Source organism: Anser anser (assembly GCF_964211835.1).
Source record: "Anser anser genome assembly, chromosome: 5".
In the NCBI taxonomy this organism is placed as follows: domain Eukaryota; kingdom Metazoa; phylum Chordata; class Aves; order Anseriformes; family Anatidae; genus Anser; species Anser anser.
This window is the reverse complement of record NC_139725.1, coordinates 17,613,075-17,640,312: the sequence shown is the minus strand read 5'-3', so window position 1 is coordinate 17,640,312 and position 27,238 is coordinate 17,613,075. Positions and strand designations below refer to the sequence as shown.

The following is a 27,238-nucleotide window of genomic DNA, read 5'->3' as shown; positions in this document are numbered from 1 at the left end:
TTGGATTAGTTGTCAAATTCTCTTTTGAAATCCCACTTCATTTAGTACCGTTTATTATTTTACAAAATTTTGGTGTCAGGAATTTAACTCTTTGTTGCCAAGGGAGTAAGAACATTCCAAAAGCTCTGACACTTCACTGCACAGTTTGTGTTGTTAACAATGATGTCATGGAAAGAGACACACAATGGGAATGAACTAATGGCCTCACCTTAAAACAATGGTCAACTGCATTTCCAACTGAAGATTTGCTTCATGATTTTCATGTTCCATAAGATTATCTCGAGCTAAAACAAAAGTTATGTATTTCCCACAATAATAATAATAATAATAATAATAATAATAATAATTGTCGTCATCATCATCATCATCATCATCATCATCATCATCTTGCAGGACCCTTTTCCAAGAGATGAACATCTCCTTCAAACAATTTTTCTGGGTAGCATCAGGCTCTGCAGCACCCATGCTAAATATGTATTGCTGTCTACCTCAGGCCAATATGTTTTAGGGGAGAAATTCCATGTCTGGGTGAGAAGGAAGGAAATATTTCCATGTCAGTTTTATTTATTTATCTATTGCAGCTCTTTGAAGTGCTTACGGGGTTGAAATGCAAGTCTATGTCCTAGGCTAATGCATACACAGGTGGATGGCATGTGAAATAGACAGGATGACTTGTTATATATATACAGTTCAGTAATTATTTCTGTGGTTTATCACATGAAATGACATACTGTGATGAATTATTTTTCTTGTATATATCTGTCTTTCCGCTTGCATTAGGTATTATCATATCTATGCACCTGGTCTAAACATGCCTAATCTTAGCCCAATTTCAGAGGACAACAAGCAAGAGGCAGATTTTCCGAAGTGGAATACCCCCTGTACACACCAAACACATGCAGAAGTGTTGAGATGTCTAAGATGCATATCAAATAATGCTCAGTATTGAGAAAACAACCTGTTCATAAACTGATGTCAGAAGAGCTAGAATTAGAAGTTTCAGTCCATGAAGAGACTGGGAATTTCCACTTCTGGTAAAATAAGACTGTTGCCTCTGTAACACTTGCCCACATCCCTGAAATGAACATTATTCTCCATTTACCCATGGTAAAGAAAACAGACTTCCTTTTTTTGGTTGGTTGTTCCATTTAATTGGGAATACAGGACATTAAAAAGAGGTATTTTATGTTCATCAAAATGAACCAGCCAGCTAACAAACCAAACAGCAGCACAAAGATAACTAAATTTTAATTAAATATACCATTCTTTTGTTTCATACATAGGGGTGAATTTCGAAAGTCATTTATCAATTGAAGAAAAATATATCCTTAGTAAACTAACAACATACTTTGTCTCTGCTCCAGCATTTTCAATCCCCAGACTTCATTCATATAGTTAGATGCCAGAATACCTGTAGGTATAAACGTACAGGAATTCACAGAACTATTTCTTTTCCACTACTATAAACAGTAAGTCCTATAGGCGATTGTTTTTATTCTGCTCTTAAAGTCATTTGTTTCAAAAGTAAAAGTAACAAATTCACTAAATAAAGTATGTTTCATCTGTAACTTCAAAGTTTCTAGTGTCTTAATAAAAAGATGCCCTGGGTTTTAAGGAAAGATTTTTCTCTTTAACCTTGTCCCATCAGATATTCCAGACCTGTAGGAAAAGCCTGTTGGAACATGTTAAAAATTTGGCTGATTGGGAAAGGGATAGCCAGCCATCTTTAAGTCAAAAGTCAAAGAAAAGGCAAAGTGTAACATTCTCGTGCCTGTGGCTGGAAAGACCTGTCTGTATTTTTCCATTGTTCATGTTAACAGAGATCAAAAATGAATGAGAAAATTCTTTAAAGTGGGAGGATCGACACCATGGTAATCCGATACAGAACTTTTCATTCTGAGTTTGCTGAGTGAAACCGAAATTGGGGGATTACGGGCTGTCAGTCATTGCCACGTGCTGGTTGCTACAGGTGAGATGTCCTGGGCTGGGTGAGCCCTCTCCAGCCCCTCATTCCGCTGCACACGAACCATTGCCATGACTCCCAGGGAGAGACCCGAACATGGAGACACTACGGGAGATTGTTAGGGCACACAACAGACGTACCTTTCTCTTATCTGCAGAGGTTTGAGGTTTTTCAATGAGGGATTTCATGTGGCATCTTTCGCTGATTGTAGAGTCCCACAGAGCCCCACATGGCAATAAACGTGTGGCCCTCGGGAACCAGGACCTCATCTGTGTATCAAACGCTGTCACGTGCTCTCATCCTGTTCCTCTGCTTTGTGAATTGGGAATAGGAGGAATAACTCCTTCCCTACCTTGTGTCGTCAATAAAACATTGACCTTAGTCCTCAGTACCACCGCTGGCATTAGTTACCACATCTTTGGAGCAGCCTGCACAGAGGAGCCAAGGGTGGAACGATCCACCTCGATTTACCTGCTGCATGAGGATATCCTCCGGGTATGAGCAGGAACATCTTGGAAAGGTTCGTTGTGGAGCAGGTATTTTTGCTTGCCGTAAATTTTACTGCAAAGTGAGAAAATGATGAGATGGGACAAAACAAGCAAAATGTTTTGGGGAAACATCCAGGCAGTTGTAGGTGCTTTGCTGGGGTTTTGAAGCTCTAGTGCTTTAGTACGTTTGCCTGGTTTGCATTAATGCTGTTTTAAAATGCAGGAGGGGGAGCTTGTAGCAAACAGTGCCTTCCTGAGCTACCTCATGAGAGATTATGCACATTTTCCTGTAAGCACGATAAATATAACTTTTGACTGTAATGGTGTAAGAATAGGAGGTTCAGTGCCTCTTTAAAACTCATGCGGCTGCTTAGTCAGTACTAGGCGCCCCCGCTGCCCCCCCTTTCGCTGCCCAGTAAGTTTGTTGCAATATGGGTGTGACTTTTGATGGAGCTCCCCCTCCCTGTTATGTCATTACTCCAGTTCCTTTGAATCAGAATAAAAAGTGCAGCAAACTTCAGACTCATTGACTGCAGGCTTAACAAGCGCCGGGGCTTTTCTTCTCTCCGCAGCTTGCAAGGATCTCTGTTTTTTGCAAAACAATTCTGAGAAAACAATGGCCAGCTTCTACGTATGGGTAACTTTTGGATTATGTTTGCTGAAGCTTTGTCTAACAGAGACACGTAAGTTTTGTATGAATGAAAACGTTTTCAATTGTTAATAAGTTTATGCTTCAGACAGCAACAACTCTTCTGCAATATAGCTAAAAGCTTCCTTGCATCTATCTTTGTATAAAGTGTTATTATTTATGGGAGTTATCAGAGATGCTTTAGAACAGTAACTGCAGCTGTGCTGCTCTGTACAATCGCAGAAAGCTCTGTATTGCTTGTAAAGGGCAATTCCAGATCCATAAAAAGTGAGTTGTAGAGCGTTAAAGTTTAAACTAAGAACAGAGGTACACGAGGGAATTTAGAATAGCTGTGGTATAGCTCGGTTCGACAACATGACTGCTGTTACATACTTAGTTCACTCTCCTAGCTCTGTTTTAGACTGGGGTGAGGGGGAACCCCCTCCCCAGCATACAACTGTATTCTTGAGTTCAGAGGGGCTGAACTAACAGCTAATGCAGACTGCATTTGGACACAGCCTTGCTGAACAGAAACAAAACTGCAGTGATCTGTGTGACTGATATTCGGAGAGCTTTTATGCCAGGCATGCCTGTTTCTGACTTAAGGTTTCTTCGGGGTTGACTGGTGAGATTTTGGAACAAAGGGGGATAGAAGTGCCTGCAAAATTTTGTTGGTTATCAGTTAGCTTTCTGTAGCTTGGTTGTCTGCTTCAAATATTTGCATTTAAAAATGAAACATTCATGTAGAGAAAAAATAATAATTGTATGTCCAAAATGACAAAGTGCTCTGGAAATTTGACATGGTGCAGGCTCACCCATGTCTGAGGGAAATGGCCATGCTTTTAACAGACTCTCATTGTGACAGCAACAGCCTTGAGGCATTTTGTGGTTAGGGGTAACAATTATCCTTCTACATTATTTTTCCACTCATCAGTTCCAGGAGTCTAGCAAAGTACATTTTTCATTGCCATTGTCACCCAAGGGCTCTGTGTGTGTGTACGGTACATATATATCCCATTTGCCTGAGCAGCAGTGGATACTTCTGTAATGGTTGCAGCGCGGCTGGGCTGTGGATGGGTGTGTCAGAGTGAACAGTTCCTGGCGCATCTGGGATAGCTGGAGAGCCCTCATTGCTTTCTTCCTAAAATTGTCTACCTATTGTACCAAAATATTCTTGTTAAAATCAGGTACATAGATAAAGTCCTTAGAGAAAGTACATGAAAGATATCCGACGTGTTTAAAACTTTGACTTACTCCAGGTCTTTATGCTGTAGAAGGATTATAATGATTTGGTTACTGCCTGCTCAACTGATTTCTCCTTTTATGAGCTGCCAGGAGTGTCCTAAAGAGGCAGGGTTTGTAGTGACTCTGGAAGTAATGTATTTTTGCAGTGAGACATAGAAGAAAACCCTACTACTTCAGCATAGTTACAAGAAGTATGTCAGACTTCACATATGCCCCACGGGGAAGTTTCTTTAATGGCTTAGCAAGGTATTAGATTATAGCTACAATATATTTTAGTTGGTATGCGGTACATTCCAGCATGACTTTGTAGTCAGAAATGACTTCAAAATGGCAGTTGATGGTGGTTTTATTTTTTTTTTTGAAACCAGTGACTTTGCTGTGTGCATCACAGAACACCGGCCACTGATGTTGGATTGTACTTTGTTGGAAGACCAAATTCAGATCTGTTCCTGGATTCTGATTCTGTTAGTACTGATTATGGCAAAAATGAAAACTTCCCGGAGTTGCTGTTAATGTGATTGCTAAAGAAAAGATGAGATACAGAGAGCTGTTGAAAAACTGATTCATCCTGAGTTCTGTGTTGCTGTGACCATTCTGTCACTGATAATTGAACGAGGTGTACTCATGGTATTGATGTGACTTTTGTTGTCTGCGGAGTCTGAGCCACATTTCAAATCCCAGGAGGATATGGAGGTTGACATCTTGGTTAATGATGATTCTGGAGAGATTTTTCCCTGTGGACATTATGTACTTGTAAAAATATTTCTCTCAAAGTTTTCCTTGATTAACACAAAGTGACTCATGGAATTTTGACCCCCAAACTTAAAAAAACTAGAATAGAATTAGGAGTAAAGACGGAATGAAAAGAGGAAGAATGAGTCCGCCAGTGGGAGGGAGAGGCTTATGTATCAGCACTGGAGAGGTGGCCAGAGTCTCAGGACAAGGCAGGGCTCTGAGGAAGGGCTACTACAGCTATCAGTCAGTCACAAACAAAGGGACCTTCCTGCCTCTTAGCTTACATATGTCACGTAAATTTGTAAGTAAAGTAGTTTGAAGAAGTTCTTTGTGCTAGGTTGTGTTTTTTGTTGTTTTGTTTTGTTTGTTTGTTTGTTTTCTTTTTTTCACTTAGTCCTTACAGTGTGTGTCTTGGCTGTTCTCCCAAAGCTGCAAAGAAACTACACTTTATTAAAGTTCACTTGGACTTCCATCACTTGTTAATGGAAAGGTTATATATTTGTCCTTGAACAGCTTACACACACAGACACAGGCAACAAACCATAGCAGAGGATTGTCTTGCAGTCTTTGGAGAAACGTTTGTTGCATCTTTAGTCACCGGTATTCACCACAATGCAGAACCTTTACCTTGAAAACAGGAAGAGAAAGGCTTAATGAAGGAAGATAGCATCACAGAAGTGAGGAAGAACTTCTTAAACTAAATGCTTTTAAAACCACTGGTAGCTCTAGCCAATATCAAATGAAATGTTCTCCCACACCTGGTGTGTCTTTTTTTCCAGAACTGTTCCTGTGACTTTTATAGGCCAGGATTTGAAGAGAGTACTAATACTGTGGTTATTTATCTAGCACCTAAACAGCATGAGGTTCTACTGCAGCAAGAATGTGCCAGTAGGATGAGATGCCCTGAGATGCTGATAGACAAGTATAAACATCAGAGAAAATGAGCATGAGCTCATGACTGCAAAAATACTTTACCCTGTAGAGAAGATGGGCTCTCAAGAACCTCATGAAGGGGTTAAAAAAATGCTTTCATTAATGGACAACTGCAAAAACATTTCAAATGAAAGAATATATGGAAGAGAGCGGGAAAATATAGTAAAGAAAAATGAAGATCTCAAAGCATTGTTTGGTTGTGTGGCAAGAAGCACAGTGGATTGTAGGAAAAAACTAACACAGCATGAAGTCTCAAAGAATTTTAAGTTAGAGAAGAAACCTGAAAAGTATCCAAGCAAGAAACTAGCATAAACCTCTACGCAGTTTTCAAGTAATTTGGGAACCAACTGCTAGGAGCAGGTAAAAATAAGAAATGAGGAATAAAAAAAGCTTGCAGCAGCAATCAAGTTAATGTGTAACAGGAATGGAGTCTGTAGATATGTGAAAAGTTAGAAGAATAAAAGCTGCACTTCTGACATGGCAGAGGAAAAAGAAGAGGTGAAAACTGTGGGATATATGTTAATTAAACAGCAAAGGGCAAACAATACAAGATGGCAATGTTCTTGCCAAAGAAGAGATGGTATTCATAGGGAGCGGCTAGCAGCAGTAGGTAAGTTTGAAAATAGGTTGCTAAGAGACACTGATTTTAAGGAGCAATTAGATAAAGGCAGATTAGATGTCCTTTAAAGGACATTTTGGGTATTGGTGATCATGCTACTGGGTCGGAAGATGGAGTCTAAGACATCTGGTAACTGTGTTTTTTCTTTGATAAAAGGTTAATTTTAGTTCTGAATGTAGATGACTGGTAGCAGAATACATTGTAGAGAAGCAGGGGAAAAAATGATGTAGTGCTCTTTATATGAACAGAGGAAAACTGTGCCCAAGAACTTAGACGTTTTGGGAAATTCCAGAGATGCTGTAACAAGATTTCCCCACTTGCTTTCTGGTCTTCTTGCCTGATTTCTGTTCTGACATTAACAGACAGGTGTTTGAAAATGCGGTTAGGGCAGAGGAAGGCAATTCTCAATTTCATATAACACAGATTGCATTATTTACAAAAACATTGATTTTTCTTTAAAAGGGAATCCTATGCAAGAGAGCTAGGGAGTGTTTTCTGGTGAACTGTTCCCTAAAATTGCTTTTCCTAGGACCAAGTCTGAATGTACGTGGTTACCTCACAGAGAGGATAATTGTGAAACTAACATGACCAACTGCAGTTGTCTTGCCTACTTTGAAAAGAATACAACGCTGTACTGGAATAATTCATGGTGTTCAAAATACATGATATTTTAGTATCAGCTGATAACCAAGAGCATGTTTTAATCACATTTCACTTTTTGGCACTAAACAGAATTCTTAGACTACAGAATCTCATTATTCCAGTTAAAGGCGAGTAAAGTGAGAGAAGCAAGACAGAGGTTAGAATTGTCACCAATACCTCTGTGCTAAATATGTCATGGTTGATTGCGAGTGAAACCACACCTACAGCCTACTTATATTTTGCCTTTACCCATAAGGCTTTTTATGGTATATCTGGTGGTTTGGACCATTCTCTGTGGGCTATCAACAACTGGCAGGGAGAAGCCAGTTTGGAGCAGCTGCTCGCCATCTTCCAGATTGTGCCAGAAGTTCATCAGCAGTTACAATGCTGTTGTCTATCACTCCCAGGGAGGTAATAATCATTTCAAAGCCAGGCTTATGGCCATCAGACGCTGTAATTATCAGTGACCATTATGGCTGCTGTTAATACTGGTGGCAGAGAAGATTGTTTCAGCCCTGAATGTTTATCAACTTCCTCCCCGTGAAATCACAGGCCTCTCTACGGCAGCATCAGCAGTAATATCAGTAGCAGCTGGCGGTGATTTTCTTTCCTCGCCGTGGCTGCCAGGGCCCACCCCACCCAAGGCATGCTGGAGAAGCTCCGTGCATGGATGAGTCTGCAGGCAGTCATGTGAAACAGCAACCGGCGGAGTAGAGAGGGGTTTTCCTCCGAGAGTCCTGTCAGTCAGACTGAAAGTTCAGCTAATTGCGATTTAAAGTTCAAGCCTCTGCAACTGTTTGCTGCCTAAAGAAATCTGCTGTCATTTTTGGAGTCTGTGCATACGATTAGGCATGTAATTGAACTCCCTTTTGTGTGCACTGGATCTGGGACTTTCCAGTTCCTCTACATGACAACACTGGCTGTGTTTTATAACACAGCAATCTTAATTCAGTACAATAACCTTCAACCCTCATATAGCAAAATAGGAAAAAAAAAAAAAATTGAAGAATAATCTAGTTTTAGCAATTACTAGCAGGGAAGCTCAAACAACCACACCGATTCAAAGTAAAAATAACAAAGAAGACCTGAATTTTACTTACATTTGCAGTTTGAGAAATATATTGATTTGCTTTTTTTTCTTTCTTTCCTTCCATTGATGACGGAACTAGATGCAGTAGCTGGAAGCTCTAACTGACTGTGTTGTGTCTTTGCCCATCCCCTGCCCGCACCCCCGCCCCCCCCCAAAAAAAAAAAAAAAAGAAAACCTCAGACATGCAGCAGCTGTGGTAAAACTTCCGTCTCTGTCTCTGCTAATGATCCTGTTCCAGCAGCAACGTGAGATGGTTGTAAAAGAGCGTGCCAGGGTACAGGCAGGCAGCTGGCAGGGCAGAGGGCATTAGCCAGTGATCATCAGCTATACAGCTATATACAGCTAATGTCTGTTTTAGTAAGTACCTGCTTTTGTAAATAAGAACGTATAATACTTAAAAATCTGCTGTGACATAGCTTTTGTTGATTACAGATGTCTCACCATGGCAGCGAGTTATCAAGGCCCACAGTGAAACAGGTTCTCAGAAGTATATTTCCCTAGGGGGCTTTTTTATTGTTATTTTTGTTAATGTATAGGTGTCTGTAAAGCAGCAGGGTGTGGTGTGTGTGGGTAGATGTGATGAATGGCTTCTCGCAGCCTTCTCATGCAGAAGCGAGAGGTTAACTGGCGCTCAGCACGTGGTCCCTGGCCAGCCAGGCCCCCATGGGCAGATGCGAGCAAGCTCGGTCGGGCAGCAAGCAGGCTGGCAGCCAGCTCAGGCTCTGAAAGTTGAGCACCGGCCCCAGGCTGGCAGCCACTCAGAGAATGCCTCTTGCTGCCGGGGAGGCACATCAGCTCGGGACTGGTATCACACCTACAACCACAGTGCGACTCAAGAGTTTTCAAAGGGCAGGCAGAGCCCGCCCGCCCACCCCAAATGGGCCAAGCGAGCTGGCAACTGCTCCTTCTACAGCATGCGTACCTAGTAGTTTAGGAGTGCCTTAGGACTTGTGGTGGTGGCAGCAATTAGTCATTTACCTACCCTCTGCCATCTTGCCATCTTCCCCTGCTGGGGAGCGTGGAGGCGAGGCGGCGATGCAGAGCGGCTGTGCGAGTGGCAGCCAGGTCTCCTGGCTCCAACCGAGAGCTCCGGGGGAAGCTTCTGTGCAGGGAACGCTAAACAGTTAACTGGGAAGCTTCAAGGAAAAGTAGTTTTTGCCAATTATAAAGAAACATGATTCATTAATAATGAAGAAACTGAGGGTGAGGCCTGAGCTCATTTCACGGTTTGCTTATACTTGCTTCCCTGTTCTTCCTCCTCCTGCTTGATTAGGCGTCCTCCATTAATATCCTTTCCCTTTTCCATTGTTTTCTCAGGCGTGTAAGTGTAGAGAAAAAGCCTTTTTTTGCTAGAGTCCCTAGATTTATAAATGTTTTTGTCGTTGTTGTTGTTCTCTGTTCCTGAATATTGCTTATGCACAAATTTGACATATAGGAATATTTAAAACACAGAAATTAAATAACATGTATTCTGTTCAAGTCAAGTCTTCATTCACGTCGTCATTCTCCAGTAGCAGTCCCACTAAAATCAGATTTTAATCAACTTTTTTATTCATTGCTCTGACAGTTCTAACCTGTTTACTTGTGTGTATGCTGTTCATACACACATGGAAGACTGGCAGCTGTTTTCACTGCAATAGCATTTGGTTTCTGTTAGACCACAGCAGACACAAGATATAGTTTTCTTAATGAAAAAAAAAAAAAAAAAGTTGTATTCAGGATTGGTCTATTTCTGATAAGGGATGTTTGAAGCAGTTTGGCAAATGAGAACTGATCTAAATCTTTCATCCTACTGTCAAACTGAACACCTATTTTGGTTCAAGAACTTTAAAATTGATTTAATAATTAATTGAAGAATGATGTCTTAAATCTAGTCATGTTTCTTTCCTGGTTGAAGCAAAACTTCCTAGTAATAACTAACATTTATCTTCTTGAGATTATGGGGTATTTATACATAAGGGCTTGATACTCTGGGAAAGATGAGTGCAAAGAGATACAAAACAACCCAGCAAGAGGAGGAGCTAAGAACAGACCCAGTGTCTTTAACCTGAGGCTGGGCGACCTGCCCATGATTCCAGAAGGCCACTTAACCAGAAGGCTTCAGGTCCAGAGACGTTTAACTGTCACTGTGTGGCAACCAGCTGTCTCCAGTTGGTAGCCAGGTGTATCTTGTATATGTTCACATCTTCTTTTGAACTTTTTCTGTTTCTCCCACCTACTTTCCATTTTCACCATTAATCCACCTCCATCTCTTTGCGACATTTGGCTGAAGCAATCCGATAAATTTTGGCTCCTGTCAGCCTGTGTCCGTGATAGAAGGTTAAATCCATTTAATCCAGTAAAACTTCTATTCATCAGCTTAGTCATTCTCAGGCAAAATGAAACATGGAGACCAAGATCTTCCAAGAGGCAGGCCTCAGAGAAGACTCAAGCAAGCAGAAAATTCTCTTGTTCATGTTTTTACGATTTCTTTTTATTTCAGCCTTCTCTGCTGGCAAGTCTGACTTGCTGTCATTGAGTTCAGCATGAGGCTAATAGGGCAGGGGCATCCACTGACTTTAGAAGAGTGGTAACAACAAATTATCACTTATTTTGCAATAGCAAGAGTCATTTTGCCTTCTTGGGAGGAGAAAAAGCACAAAACTCTTCTAGCACAGAAAATAAAAATGTTTTGCTTGAAATATTGAGCTCTAAACTCTTAAACTCCTCTTTTCCAGAACATAACCAATTCATTTTATAGCCTATAGAGAATAGATACTTGGTGGTTTCAGTTCATAACTGAATGGCACAGCTAAGGCATAGACTGGCAGCCATCAAATTCACAGTTCTTGTATGTAAAGCAGTAACAGGCAGACAATGTGAGCATGTGAGACACCTTCCCATGGTGGCTGACTGGGGAGAAGTTTCTTTCCTGCTTTCGTGGCTTGCCTCAGAAAGCCCTGAATCCATTTGCTCACTGTTGTGGTGTAAAATGTTGCAGAGCTTTTATCAGACTGTGTATGATGACTTTTGTGTCTCCTGATATTTCCATTAGATCAGTCCCATTCATTCATTTTTTTTTTTTCTATGGCTGTATTTCCTGGCTGCTTGCTGGATAGGAAATGATCATGGCAGTTCTGCTTTATTTTCTCCTTCTCCTTGGCCTGCCAAGTCTCACACATTATCTAGTAATGATACAGTTGGTGTTCATCCTGAATAGAGCCAGCATTAACTGGCTTTTAAGACAGTGAAACAATCTTATGCCATCATGGAAGGGTAACGTCAGCACAGTTATTCATTTTTTTTGGAGAAAATACAGGCATAAGTGTTAGACAGCGTTTTCTGTCTGTGTGGGTCCATGTGAACAAGAGAAAAGCATGATCATCCAGTTCTCCAGAAGGTGGCATATCCTGAGACTTGGAGACTATTGAGATCAGTGACGGCATCCAAATTTGTTTCCTGTTAACCCTTTGCTGAGATTATATTTTTGTCTCAGCAGTTCATATAATAAGTTTGTGTTTCTGGACTTTGAGATCCTTTTTTTCTTTAGATCTTTGACATTTCCTAGGGACACCTGTTCCTATACATGCCAATGGGGCCCAACACTACGGTAAATTAGAAAAGAGTACATAATATGTTACTCACAGACCAATGCAAGACTGGTAAAATGTTGGTAAACTGGTAAAACTCCTTAGCAACTTTTCTTTGCTGAGCAAAAAAGGAAAAGTCCAAAAACCTCTCTATTTGACTAGGTTACCCTTCAAATTAAAATAGAGGCAACGTTATTTTCTTCAGTTGCTTCTTTGTTGTCACAATCCTATTTAGACATATAGCACAGCTACAGCATTGAAAGTCTTGGGCCCAGCAAGGGTTATATGCCTATAAGAGTATATATAACCTGTAAAAGTGTTTGCTGATAACATCTACTTAATGTTACAAAACTACATCTTCAAAGCTCCAGGGGGGCATTAGTAACACAATGCAGTGCTTTCTTAACATATGCTACAACACCTTAGACATTTGAACTGGACATCAAGATGCCTAAGTACTCCTTCTGTTTGTCATTTGCTGGATTGTTTCTGGCTCTGTAAAAGAGGAACCTGAATTCTTCTTGAAAGAGAACCTGAACGCTTACACTTTCTCAATGTATTACGTTAGAAAGAGGTGGAGTCTCTGATGAAATTTAGTTCTGTGTAGTCATTCTTTTTCTTGCATTACATGCAGTTTACATACATGTTACAACATTTGGTCTAGAGGGGGTAGCTCTCTCATCTGATGCATTTTATCAATACAATCAGTACAGCTGGAATCAGGCTTAAATGTGTTTAAATTACCAGAGAACTTGAAGTTTCAAGTTTGAGTATATTGTTATTCAACAGAATAAAGATAACCTCAGCTAGTGAGAAACAAGTGAACTGACAAATATGTGGAGAGTGGAAAATAAAAGCTAGCGTTTTTTTTGTTTTTTTTGTAGGCTTTTGGAAGTCAGTGATTTTACCCCCACATTACAAGTAGGTAAACTGAGAGAAAGCAAGTAAGTTACCCAGCAATATAGCTGGAATTAAAACATTTTCTCCTAAGTCCCAATGTTGTGCTTCATCAACAAGACAAGTGTTCTTTTGCTTGAATTTCAGAAAGCAGCTATGATTTCATATACAAGGCTATTTCAGCTGAAGTAAGCATTTTTATTATTCATACAAAAAAAAAAAAAGTCCTTGTGCAAAAGTTCTTCTACTGATGCAGAAGTTTACAAGAGTACAGGGGACTGGAACATTTTCTGGAAAGCTGGCATCTTAAAAACAGGAAACTCCTCAGTTACTGACCGTTTAGTAATCTGAGCCTGGCTATGCAATCCTCACTGCAGTTGAACAATCGATGTGAGAAAATGCTCCTGCCTGTGTTACGTTATGAGCAAGAGCTAAGTGTTTTTCTAATTTATGAAGCACCCGACTTTATAACCCATTGTTTGCAGACCTGCAATGAGTTTATTAACAGTACCAGTCAGACACTTTACTGACTTTATTACTGATACTCAGTGTTCAGGTCGTATCACTTTATCAGCACACATCACAATCATATTGCTGTTGGCTCACAGGAAATTCAGGTGTGGGAACTGCAAGACAACATATTAACACCGTTTTTTTTTTCCACCAAGAAAACCCTGTCACAATACAAATATGGCCACAGTTATAGCTATAGCAACATGTTCATGTCCTAATGTAAGACTGTCTTTTGCTTTTCGGTTTACTGGATTGGTACCTTAAATTTATTGCTAAGCACCCAATATCTCCCATCCTTTCAGAAAAAAAAAATAGTTTTAAGACTCAGCTGAATTAGCAGAATGTCAGGAAATGGTATAGTAAGGTGTGCCTAAGAGACTTTTGCACTGTTCAAGAAAGACAAATGGGATCTATGCACAATAACTGGTAGCATATCATCTGGAAAAGTGTTTCCACTCTGCATCAGCTACTTCTATTATTCCTAAGAGAGATCTCTGCTTTGTGTAAAGAACTTCCCTCTTTTATTTTTTGCTAGTACGTGATGACATCTCCTCACTTCTCTTTTCAGAGTTCTTACTGGCTTCCTTTCCTTTTTATCTCAATCTAAGCTTCCTGGTCTCAATGACCTGGTAATAATGGGTCACACAAGAACAGCTGTTTGCTTTATCTAATATATGTGATTTCTTTTGCTTCAAGAATGTAAGCAGTTTCATTGGAAAAAAAATACTCTAATGCTACCTATCTAGGGTTTTCTATTTATAAAGATGGCTTATGCCTGATTTGCTATTTGAATTGGCTCTTGCTCAGAGTGAATCTGACTTCAGAACACTTTCCACTGTCAAGAAACTTAGAGCACATAAATTGAGGTCTGTCACTTTATCACTTGCAGTTCAAAGACTGATTTCATTCTGCATCTTTTCTTAAAATCCAGCTATATTTCATTAAAATAGAAGATTATTGGAAGCCATGAACATCACAGCAAAGGCTTCACAATCATTCCAGCACTTCTGGAAGACAACAGTGCTTCACTACTTGAGGATTATTGCATGCAAACAGTAGTGCATTGCCCTCACATACCTAAATGTGTTTAGGATTTAATGTAATATTTGAATTCACATAAGACTGAGGCCACACTGCCAATACTTCTTTCCAATTCTTGCCTTATGCATGCAAATCTTTACTGCTTCCCGTGAATTTTTAAGTTAAAATATCTGGAGAAAATAAAAAAGTATGAAAGATATGAGACCCAAGGCATATAGTTATTCTCTCCATATTTGCAATAGCCACAACATTATGTACATACTAATGTTAATTGGAAACATTAGAAATTAAATATAACTTTTTCCTTAACCATTTATAAAAAAATTCCAAACTAGGACTGTGCAAAGGACTGTAAGAAATTTAACTGAACATGGGATACAAACAACCTGCACGCATCTAAAGAAAAATTCTTGCTCTTTGGTATTTTCAGTATAAGTCTCAAGATTGTTGAAACTAGCATACAGATGGGTATAGCTACATGGAGTGCAGAAAATGGAAACATTTTTTCACCAAAAGTTCCGGTAGAGGCTTCCTGGTAGCCTAGGCATTCTGGCTACAGGCTGTGTGATCACTGCCCTCCTGGTGTTGGGAAAAGTGGAGGGAGCAATGGGTGTGACACTGTTCTTTTCCGTGCGAGGAGGTTGCACTCATTTAAGTACATTTAATTTTCCCTTTGACTTGCATAGACTCCAGAATAGATTTGATTAAGCTGATGGTTTTAATCATTGCATGTACTTATATAAAGTGATCATTTCCAAAGCTGACTTTTTGTTTGAATCATACTTAATGCAGATCCCAAACCAAGTCTTTCTGACAATGAAAATCTTGGGCTTTTTCACTTGGTCTGTCCTAATACTTCCAGAGTTAAATTTCACAGTCTTCAGGAAGTGCAAATGAAATGTGCATTTCATGAATTTGATTTTTTTCAATAATGTGTAGTATGCTTTCCAGTGCTCCTAAAAGTAACATGGTTGCCATCCCTCTATTGAAAATATACGCATGGCTTGGTGCTTCTTGTGTTGTCATGGACAGGAACACACTGGGATCAAACAACTCTACATCTCTGAAACTGCAGTAGCTTGTACACACAGCTGGATATTCATCTTTCATCTTTCAAGATAGCCTTTGAATTAACCTCTGCTAAATCTTCAGACTTCTTCCATGATCTGTTCCTCAGAGAACTCTTTCTTCCAAGTTTGTTTCCTTCCTCTTTCATATCCAGCATTTCTGATCTCTTCAAATCATACCATTCGTAAGATCTTGTGCATAACAACGAACAGATAACAACCCTGTTGACAGAACCTACCCAAAATCCCACTGTGGAAGAAAGCAGGGTTTCAATCTAACATCACAAAGGGAGACAGCTTCTTTTTGCCAACCATTGATTCAGATAAGTAGCTTTTTTCATTTTTCGTTCGTGATTTAATTATCATTCAGCAGTTAATTGGGTTATAAATAGCTGGTCACCAACTCATCCAGTAATTTGTTAGGACAATGACTGTTCCAATGAACGCAAGTATGCTTATGACTCTTACATATTCTCCAGACCTTGGAAATGCAGATGATACCATATCTTATTTGATTTTTTTTTTTTTTGAAAATGACAAGTATTCAGAAGGATGGGTTTCTAACTGCAAAGCTACATACAAAAATGACTTTTTTTTTTTTTAATTGGAGAAATCTGAATCTAGTATGAGTCATTAAAACATCCGTTACATTGGAAATTTCGGTTCTCCAGTTTCAGTCTCCAGTGAGATCTTGGTCAAGTTCAGTGGACTGCTGTACAATATTTTAACCAATATGCAATTAAGATCTAAACTGTTTAAATTGCTACTTTGCATTATTCTGAAAGGTACTTCCTTGCAAATTCGTACAAGAAAATTGTGTAAAAAGGTTCTTTTTTTTTTTTTTCATAATTTTCCCAGAAATTAGAGTGGGGAAGTGAAAGAAACTGCGTATGAATTCATCTGCATTGTGAGGAAGCTGAATATTGAATAAGTTCTGATAAGTACTCCTGTTTGGGCAGTTCTCTCTCCTGCATGGGTCATTTGTCCTCTGACATCTTACTTTGTGAGGCATATTCTAAGCATCCCTATTCTTTCTAGTGTGCAAAGATGACTAACATTATCTTTGTGTTAACTGGCTGGCTTTCAGAGCTTTTAAAAAGATTCTTGAGGTTCCTTTCACTGTTGTTTTCTTGTGAAGTGGCCTTGTTAAAGTCAATAGATGTTTTACTTCTTACTCAGTCTTTTTTTTCCTCTTTTCAGTTTTGATCATTGCTTGCTTTTCTGTAATGAACTTACTGTAAAACTGAACATAAAATGTTGAGAATATTTAATAGGAATTTTGTTTACTTAAGCTTTTTTTTTTTTTGAAAGTTTAGAAATTGTTTACCAGGAAATCAGTTTTTCAAGGTCACATGAATAATAGTTTCAAATCACACCTGGTATTATTATTGAGTAGCATGCTGCCAAATGGCAAAATCTGTCATTTATTGGACTTGGCTGATCTGATGTCTGATTTTGTATGAGTTTCTTATCTAAATAACCACAAATGTTAAATCAGGCATCCTGTGACTTCTCAAAGCTTAGATGGAAGCTGACTGCAAAACTTGTAAGCACGCAATAAAACAACAGTGTGTTAGTTCTTTGCTTTTACAGCGTTCTTTATCGGTCAATCTTAAATTGCTTTATTAAGGAGGTTAGTTTCAAACTGAGGTAAAGAGAGATGAATTGGCTTATCTGTCTTATATCAGCAGGTAGATGACAGTGCAGGGAATAGACATAAAGCACTTTGAGCTCCAGGTTGGGGATCTGTCTTCTGAGCAACACTGCATCTCACCTGCTTTTATCCCAAATGATTAAACAATTTGCTTTCAGTCAAACAATAAAGATCAGACTCCAACTATTATTCACCAGCTTTAGTTTCATGCACATTTCTTCACCTGGATTGCATGGAACCAGTCCCAACTGATTTGCTTCACAGTCCTTGTTACTCAGCCTTTGGGGTTAGACTACTCATTGTACAGCCTGAAGCGTTCCTGGTATCGACAATGATGATTATGTTTTCATCATCTCTAGGGGGGCATATCTGATAACTGTCTAATTCCAGGACTATGATTTCACTGCCTGCAATTTTTCCATTGAGGTACTGCACAGCTGTACTATGTTCCAGTGGAGTCTGAATGCTTTCAACCCACTGTTGGGTAAAACTATTACAAAAAGAATAATATTAATGTCAGCAGCAAGGAAGTTTATCGTAAGTGATGACACTGGATAGGCTCACTCAGGATGTTTACCAGAGCAACAGTTGCCAAGCAGATGAAGCATGTTTGGAAGATGCATTAGCAGACTTTTCCTTCCTGCAGCAGATGCAGAAGAATGAAACATATTTCTTGTACTTACTTGCATTTTGAGTGACTCTAAGAATACTTGATTTATTAATAGTGCCACTCCCCCTCCATTTTTATAAAGGTAAATTAGTAGCCAGGAAAAGTATCAGATTAATGTACAGATGATCTCTGCCTATCAGTAAACAAATACAGAAGCAATGATTTTGGTGCATGGTAGGTACATTCATAAAGGAGAACAACTTAGAGGGAAGCCACGAGATTGAGCTCTGTTCCACATCTCTTTTCCAGTGTGTAGTTACTGGAGTAACACGGGAATATATAGAACACTTTTTATCATCCAGTAGAGAAGGGAGATCCTCCTACTGCCATTCATCCCTCTTCAGCTACTGTCAATTTCCCTGCCACATCTCTCCTTATTTTTTTCATTTCATTTCAGAGACCCACCTAAGCCCATTTGGCTCACAGGGTTAGCATGGTTATGCTTTGTTTTTTTATGTAGTTAACAATATACACGGATGTGAGGAAGCTACCATCTTATTTGCCCTTTCAGCCAAAATTACTAGGTGCCCAAATATAACTGCATAGTAGAAACAGTTTTGGCACAACTTCAAAGAAAGGTCTGATTTTATACCTCTGCATCTATGGAGAGACATCTTCACTTTCTTGTCACCACACCCAGCTATTAAGAGCATGTTGTCTCTATTTTCAGAAGGCAGCCCTTGCAGCATGCAGGTAAATTCCTTTTAAAGTGTTTTCCTGGACTTTGCTGCCTTTAAAAAGCCAGCTGTGAAGAGATTTTTTTTTTTTTTCTGAATATCAGCAATCTGTTAGAGATACAGCAGTGATTTTTTTTCTCTCCAATGATCTTTCCAAGGTTCAGAACCTTTCTCATATGCCAAACTGAAATAAAAATAAGAAAATTTTTAAAAAATTCTACAGGCAGGGAATTTTTGGATGGGGTTCCTTAAATCATCTACTTGTATTGAAACCAGTAAACATTTAAATTATTTTTTCTGAAATTGCTTTAATTTTGTTTTAGTTTGTGCAAACCAATTACTAAGTTCAAAATGAGAGACAGTTTCAAACTGAAAAGCAAATCTTTTGTTGTTGTTGTTGTTAAATGTCCACAAAGGATACTTAGAAAACACAAGGTATGGTTTATTCACACTGAATGTAAAAAAGGAATTTCCTATAAATCATTTTAGGTTTCACAACTTGGCAATATCCCAAGGAAAGTATTTCATCTGACAACTCCCAAGAATCCGTAAATTACTTTCACCTTATGCCAGCCATTATTTGGAGAAGCTTTGCTTATTAGGTGGCTTAATCCAAGTTTGTTTCTGTGCTTTCTGTAGAGAGTGGTGGCTAGCAGACCAAGCATATCACAGCTGGGAGAAATGAAAAACATCACCCAGCCATGCTACATGACATGCATGTTGCTTGACCATTAGCACTTTTTTGTTGAAATGGTAAAGCGCTGCAACCTCACAGACACGTTTGCTTAACTCACGTGGATCCTGCAGAATTTGACTTCTAAATTTTGATCAGTGTGTAGTCATGCCAGTTCAGTCATATTTTCCCAGTACAGCTTTCCTTTCCCCATCAAGCCCTGAGGGATTCAGGTATAGGTGTGTTTTAATGATGTCGACACGTGTCTATTAGTGACTGGGGCTGGGACTAGTGAATCATTTTACATAACCTAGCAAACAGCTATCCAGTGGTTTTCAGCAGTACTGACCTGGGCTTTAGTCCAATTTCTGACAAAAAGGTGGAAGCCTCTGTATGCTATTACAGTTGACTGGGCTGTGAATTGCTTTAGCGAATGGTTTTATTAACAGACTCTAAGGAGATGGTGGAATACTCAGCAAATAACCATTCCATCCGGGCCAGTTTGTATCTTAGTGTATTAGGTAATCCTGAACACTATTTTTGTACATTCAAGTTCTCACAGTGGCCAAAATGGCAATAGTTGTGCTATCTTAGTATTTCTGCACACAAAACGTCTTGGCTTCTGAAATGTTTCAGGAATTAATGCAACATTAGTTTTTGTATACTGTATTCTGATTTAGCCATGAAGTAGTTTTCCTGAGAAACATTTAAAAAAAGCAAACTTCAACTGGAGATAGATCTGAACTGAAAACTGAGATCTGAATCGTTCAAACCTCCACAAATGTTAGGACTTATATCATCCGATTTGTAGATTTATTTGGAGAGGAACAGAAATTACCAGGAGCCCTTTTTAAAAGTATTTAAATCTGTTTCTGAAATGCCACTTTCCTCTAATTCATTACCAGTATTAAAACAGGTGCTAATATTAAAAATGTAATTGTCTGTGCTAAGCTAGTTTTTTGTTCCTTTTTAGAAGTGTCAGTACAAGATTTAACAATCCATGATCATAAGGAAGCATTTACCCATCTATATCTTTCTGGAGCTTGAAATCTGTTTAATAAATTTAGAACAAAGCTCTTACAACAAACTAAGAGTAAAAGCTATATAGGCAAACAGAGAAAGAAGCTATCTGCACCTTCAAAACCCTTGTTCTGTCCTGTTTTCAGCCCTAATTTATCACATCCTGGTGACCTATCAATCATCTTGAACCACAAACTAGAAAGGAAAAACCCCATGAGAACAGTGCATTAACATTTCCTGGTTGCCATGCACAAACAAAATACACACTGTGGTTTTACCAAGAAATCTGTTAACAACCTGGTGTCTAAGTATTCTTCTACAGTTTTTTTTGTAAAGGGGAATAGGATTTTTGCAAATCCTTCACTTCAATTACTTTTCATTTACATTTACTGTACATTATCTCTGCAGTTGTTAAAACCCCCTTTTTTTTTTTTAACATAAGACAGCATCCACCTTGAGAATGAAACCACTAGGTATTCTCCTGAAAGCAATGTAAAGCAGAGAGCAGTGCAAGAACCATCCACACAGCAGATCAAAAATCTTTATGGAAAAGTGACTCCAATGGGAAGAGTTTACATGAGTCAGCATTACTCATTGTGAGTAAAGGTTGCAGAACCAGGGTGGAATTGGAAACTGCACCTGGCTTCTTACTGTGACAACTTCTAACAAGTCTCTGGTATTAATAAACATGTGTAACTCACGATTTCATGAAGGGACAATGCTCTTCAGTTTAAGCCAGTTCTGTCACAACAGTGGGCCCTAGCTAGCAAACTGTGAAACTGGGTCTAGTGATTGTAGCTAAAAAACATTATTTGAGCCTGGTTTAGATACAGGAATGTCAATACAATTGAAGTTTTCTGAAGAAGAACTTGCAGTTGCTTTCTGATTACCTATGAATGACAAAAAAAAAAAAAAAAAAGAGCTGGAGAGAAAGGCAGAGCATCAGAAATCCCAGGAAATCAGGGAGAAGTTACCTGTATGATAAGGTTTTCCATGCTTATAAAATTCAGTGCAGGCTTAGGGGCATTCCATAGTATGGGGTTGAGTCAGCCAAGTCTCATGGTCTGGATAAGATTAATGATCATGACAATTCAGGCATGTTTAGTCTTTTTTCCTTTTCTAAGAGCTATTATTAAACAATATTGTCTTTCAGCTGCAGCAAATCATGAGGATGTCAGGGACAGATCATGGCCTGCCTGCTCTCAAAGCCTGCCAGCTATAAGAGGGGGCAGAAGGAAAGCTCTGGGTACTGGTTGTGATTCTGCTGTGAGTCCACTCTGAATCAGCTCCTTTGAAACTTCAGACAGGGTGAAGGGATTGATAGCAACCTGGCACACACAATGTGTTTTGCATTAGATGTTGAAACAGGAGAAATGGAGAGGAGAGGGGAGGGGAGGGGAGGGGAGGGGAGGGGAGGGGAGGGGAGGGGAGGGGAGGGGAGAGGAGAGGAGAGGAGAGGAGAGGAGAGGAGAGGAGAGGAGAGGAGAGGAGAGGAGAGGAGAGGAGAGGAGAGGAGAGGAGAGGAGAGGAGAGGAGAGGAGAGGAGAGGAGAGGAGAGGAGAGGAGAGGAGAGGAGAGGAGAGGAGAGGAGAGGAGAGGAGAGGAGAGGAGAGGAGAGGAGAGGAGAGGAGAGGACAACATTTTTTTTGCATAGCTGCATTAAGGCCAAATAGGTAGCACTAGCATAAAAGTAATGGATTTGAACCTTTTCGATCTATAGGGAAAAGTGGGACATGTTTTGATTTGGATTTGGTTATCGTGTTTCTTCCCAAACTCAAAATTAGACCATAAGACTCAGCAGGGAAGAAAGAATTTAAGGTGTTAACTTAATTCAGGCTCTGTGTTTTATTTTTAATAAATTTTGTATCAATATAACTAGAAATATTTTCTAAGGGTCCAAGTTGTCTGGAAATTAAAATACAGGACCATCATGTAAGAACTCTGGTTTTTGGGTTCCCTGACTGACTGTATAGCTCTGGTCAGTGTTCTCTGCATCTGTATTTTGCCATTTCTAAAATGTGGTAATTACTGCCTTTATAGAGGAAATGCTGGATTTATGCAATTTGTTGAGACTGTGAAACATCATGTGAGTTTTAGGTACTGCTGTAGTCCTTTTCTCACACTGACTGCTTCACAAACAGAAGTGCCTATACTGCAAAAGTGTTACAAACACTTTTAATAGCATGTTTGGAAGATATAGTCAAAATAAAAACAATCAAAGCGCTCTGTCTCCACACTACTTTAGGGCAAAGTGCCAGCTAATTGGATGGCCTCGAAACCAGTTTTGCAAATCGGATTGCCACATGTCTCCCCAGTGTTTCCTGGCCAGCCACGTGATCTCGCACGCTGCATGCGTATGGCTTCCTGGGAGCTTGGTCGTTCTACGTGTTTGTGCAGTGCAGATGGTCAGTGCACGTGCAATGCATCTCGTGCTTCCCAGAAGTGTCCCAGTGTACAGGATGTACACTGTTGGGCTAGTCTCATGTCCTGGTTCCAGTTAGGACAGAGTTAAGTAGCTCATAGTAGCTGGTAGGGTGCTATGTTTTGAATTAGGATGAGAAGAGCGCTGATAGCATGCTGATGTTTTAGTTGTTGCAGAGCAGTGTTTACACCGGGCCAAGGACTTTTCGGCTTCTTGCTCTGTCCTGCCAGCGAGCAGGCTGGGGGTGCAGCGGGAGCTGGGAGGGGACAGACCCAGGACAGCTGACCCAAACTGGCCAAAGGGGTATTCCATACCATCTGACGTCATGCTAAACAATATATAGGGGTGGCTGGCCGGGGTGGGGGGCCGGCTGCTCGGGAATAGGCTGGGCATCGGTCAGCGGGTGGTGAGCAATTGCATTGTGCATCACTTGTTTTCTTACACATTATTATTGTTAATACTATTACCATTATCACTATTATTATTATTATTGTTATTATTATTTTCCTGTCTTAATAAACTGTCTTTATCTCAACTCACAGGCTTCACTTTCCCGTTTCTCTCCCCCATCCCAGAGAGGGAGGGGGGAGGGTGAGCGAACGGCTGTGTGGTGTTTAGCTGCCAGCCGGGTTAAACCACAACATCTCAGCATTTCCATGGAAAACATACATGTGCATAGCCGTAGCCTCCAAGTAGTTCAATTAACTTATTTCTGTAAATAATCCTATTTATTCTTAGCAGCCAGAGTTTAAGGAATCAGCTGCCTAAAAATGGGATTCCCACCGACTGGATCTCTGGGTGGTAACAATACATATATTCTAATGTTTTAAAGTCCTAAATAGGCTGAGGTTTGATGACAGCTGAATCAAATTCCCTTTAAACAAAAGTGAACTTCATATTTCAGTGAAACTGGGATGGGTTGCAAGACTCAGATGCAACCCAAAGCAAGCATATGTGGTAATCTGCTTTCATAGTGAAAGTTCTTCAGAAATGAACCCATAGTTACTGGAAGAAAGGTTGATGTTCCAAAAAAATCTTGTTCCAAAATCACTGAACTTGTTACTTTTAATTAATCTAATAGGTCTTTGTGATGTGACCCCTGAATATAACATTGTCTTGAGCTTCACAGAGTATGCTTATTTATTAAGAAACATAGGCCTGCCTTGTGCTACAGGGGCAAGAGTAACATGACGGGAAATGTAAAGAGAAGACCTTTCCTTGCCTGGGTCATTTATGCTGAATACAGCTGCTGAGTGAACAGCTTCCAAAATAATGTCAGGCTTTGAATCAGGAACATTCAGAGCCAAAGTAGAAGTCACTTGTGGCAGCTGTGAGAGCAGCTCCATTGCACAGCAGTTATGGGCCACATCCTCCTGCACATATTTAGTTCTTAGTTGTGTTGTTGTAAGAAGACATCTGTTGGGATCTATAATGGGAATGTTTGTTGACATTCTGTCTGTTGATCTACAATGTGAATGTCTATTTGTGACTTATAGGTATACATATTGATGGCTTTAGAGCATGTTGTGCTGCTCAGTGAAGGTGTGTCTGCAGAAGGTCTCTAGTCCATCAGCTATCCTCAGGTGCAGTGCTGTGTGTGTCTGAGTCCAGTACTTGCAGAAACATTGTCACTCCTTCTTAATTTATGTGTGGGAACTTGCTGAGGCTATCACTCTGTGTTAATCCACTAGCTTCTGTTCTGACTGTGAAACTCAGACTTGATGCAAGACATGAAGTTCTCTGGAGAAAACAATACATATTGGTTAGCCTCCTCTTCCTTCTGTACCAGCCCCTCATTGTTGCCTTCAAAGCCTTCTATGACATGGCTATCATCAGTGAAATTTTAATAAAACTACTTTTATATAGAGAGAAGTCTCCAAGGAGACCTTATAGTGGTCTTCCAGTACCTAAAGTGGGCCTACAAGAAAGCTGGAGAGGGTCTCTTTATCAGGGTGTGTAGTGATAGGATAAGGAATATTGACTTTAAGAGGATAGATTTAGCTTAGATACAATGAAGCAATTAATTACTGAGAGTGTGGTGAGGCACTGGCACAGATTGTCCAGAGAAGCTGTGGGTGCCCCATCCCTGGAGGTGTTCAAGACCAGGTTGGATGGGGCTTTGAGCAACCTGGTCTAGTGGAAGGTGTCCCTGCCCATGGCAGGGGGGTTGGAACTAGATTATCTTTAAGGTTCCTTCCAACCCAAACCATTCTACATTTTTATGGTTCTATTTCTCCCTGGAAGAAAACAGCTGTGTCAAAATAAAGACATTTTGTGAAAACATGTTAGTCTTGCATAAATTTTATAAAATTAAAAATTGTGTCCTCTTGGTATTTTTGGATAACATGATTAAAAAAGAAAAAAAACACTATTAAGAACTGTAATCAACAAGATGTTAAACAGCTATGCAATGTATATCAATTTTGTTCACATGAAATTCTTTCGTCAGCTTAAATAGTTGTGTGGGAATAAAGTAGGACTGACTGGTATTGTTGACATCCTTTTTGTGGACATGCAGTCCAACTAATGATAAGGATTAATTCCATTGTTACAATAAAGGCCCTTAAGATTTGATACACAGCTTTTGATTTCCTTTGGATGTGTAGTCAGCAATACTATTGGACTCCTACTTATCTTGTGAATAATGGTTGTCTTCTGATATGCTGTACAGTCTGGATCTAATCTGCTGTTTCATTTCCTTGATTGTTTCCTGTTACCCATGGAAAGAAACATTCCTTGCAGTTTACAACTGTGGTGAATATACAGGAGCACTGAGTAGATACACTGTAGATAGAATAACCTCTGTTTGCCAGTGAGCAAAAGTAATTGAAGGTAGAGTGCACACCTTGATTATTATCATTTGCTTTCACATCTTTGCTATAGAAAAAAACAGGCCATCCAGCAAAAATGATGTTAAGAAAGTTGCTTGTTATCCACACAGAATGTGTCGATGCAAATTTGCATGAATTACATTTTGGGTGTTTTAGGAAAGTAGTTATTATATGGCATCTTTTATTTCAAACAGAAGAGACAGACACCTCCTTTAAATATTTGAAGACTGGTCTATTTTTCCCTTTCTTGCACGTGGAGTTCCCATTAAGATTAAGATAAAAATGAGTCATGCTCCTCTCTTCACTACAAATAATAGGCTGCTCCTATCAAGCGTGCTTTGCAGTTGTCGTTCTAGTCTGGAGTTGCTACCACGCTTTTCTCTTGAGGGAAAGGTGGGGCAGGAGTAAAGTTAATTCACATTGCTTTGAAGCATCCTGTTCTTTCCCCGTTTTCTATGCCCACGTTATTATTATTAACTCTTTCTTAGCTGTTCCTTTTTAAAATAAATAAATAAATAAGACAATAAACAGATGTTTATATTGTCTCTCATTTTACTCAGCCAGACCTTGCTCAGATTATACAGTCATTCCCACTTTACATGCTGCACTGTGTAGGCAGCATCTTTCCAACATAGAGATGAACGGATTGTGATCACCTCATAGCCTCTAGACCTTATGTCTTTCATTCAGTGTCTGTAGTGAATTGAATGAGATGCTCCCCTCCCGCATGCTTTGCATGTACAGCAGCTTGCTCAGGGTTCCCAGGGTAAAGGCCAGGAAACAAATTGTACAATATAACTATGGCACCTACTTTTTATTTTATTTTATTTTATTTTATTTTATTTTATTTTATTTTATTTTATTTTATTCGTCACATTTATCCTCTTAATGTACATCATATACACTTGCTTCCACATGTAAACTTGTAAAGCATTATTTAATTAAAATCCATCTAAGACATCCTTTATTATTAAAGATGCTGTAGTACATATTGAAATTCTGATGGGTTGATAGTAATATGTTCGCATGCAAGAGTGAGTTCTGAGTACATCAAAAAAAAGCCTTTCAAAATGGAGAGAAATACTGTCAAAACTGAAGATCAGGCAGCAAAAAGTTCATCCAGATGATGAGTAATCAAAGGTTCTCTATATGCTGGCTGAATAAAAAGAGTTTGAAATTTGTCTTTCAGGGAGTATTTAATAGCATGATGTTGTTCTAGTTTAGAATATGTGTGCAGGTCACCTAGGTTTCATATCAGGCAGATCCAATAGTACCAAACCAGTGCAAGCTTTTCTCTTTTGTCTAGCTAATAATAAGGGCTCATAGCTTTAACTAGTTCTGAAACTGTGGATTGACATATTAATTTGAAAGGATTCGTTGTGAAAGTATCACAATGAGAAGATTAAGGAAATTTATGATCATAAAGGCTCTGACTATACCACCGTTTCATCTTTAAATAATTCTGTATTGAACAAAATATTATAAAATTCATTTGAATATTAGTAAATTTTACGGTAGTGTGGCTTCAAAGGCCTTCATGACATATTTGTATCTTCTGCACCATTACAGTTGATTATAAGGTAAAAGTTTGAGCTACCTCAAAAAACATGTACTCTTTTTTTTCTTGCCTTTTTTGTTTTGTTTTGTTTTGTTTTGTTTTGTTTTGGTCATATGTCTGAGCCCAAAGAGGTAAATATGGAGAAGGTGATTTAATGTGCTAGCTCTCTTTCTGAATGAATTGCTAGCTGCTGCTTGTTATTAGTTTGCATTGAAAGCACTGTACTTCAAAATAAATCATTTTCAGGTCTTCAGTGAAGCAGCAACTTCAAAAATTAGTAATTTTTTTTTCTTTTCTTTCAAT

The 27,238-nt window shown here is 39.3% G+C and overlaps 1 protein-coding gene and 1 long non-coding RNA gene across 34 annotated transcripts in view; one reads left to right on the top strand and one right to left on the bottom strand.

Moving 5' to 3' along the window:
- Positions 1-1,232: 1,232 nt before the first annotated feature.
- On the bottom strand, positions 1,233-21,505 carry LOC310900421. The gene is made up of 2 exons (XR_014585120.1): positions 8,354-21,505; positions 1,233-5,686 (listed from the first exon to the last, which is right to left on the bottom strand). It is a non-coding gene; the product is annotated as an uncharacterized lncRNA (long non-coding RNA).
- CD44 (CD44 molecule (IN blood group)) overlaps positions 2,931-27,238 on the top strand; it is a 65,000-nt gene continuing 40,692 nt past the window's right edge. For 12 of the 33 annotated variants that reach the window (XM_083838401.1, XM_083838399.1, XM_083838406.1 and 9 more), the window contains exon 1: positions 2,933-3,134. In XM_083838401.1, the coding sequence (XP_083694527.1) occupies positions 3,068-3,134 (67 nt within the window). In that variant the 5' untranslated portion in view covers positions 2,933-3,067. Of the gene's footprint in view, positions 3,135-27,238 lie in introns of all 33 variants that reach the window. The other 21 variants (XM_083838424.1, XM_083838423.1, XM_083838425.1 and 18 more) reach the window with 9 other exon arrangements.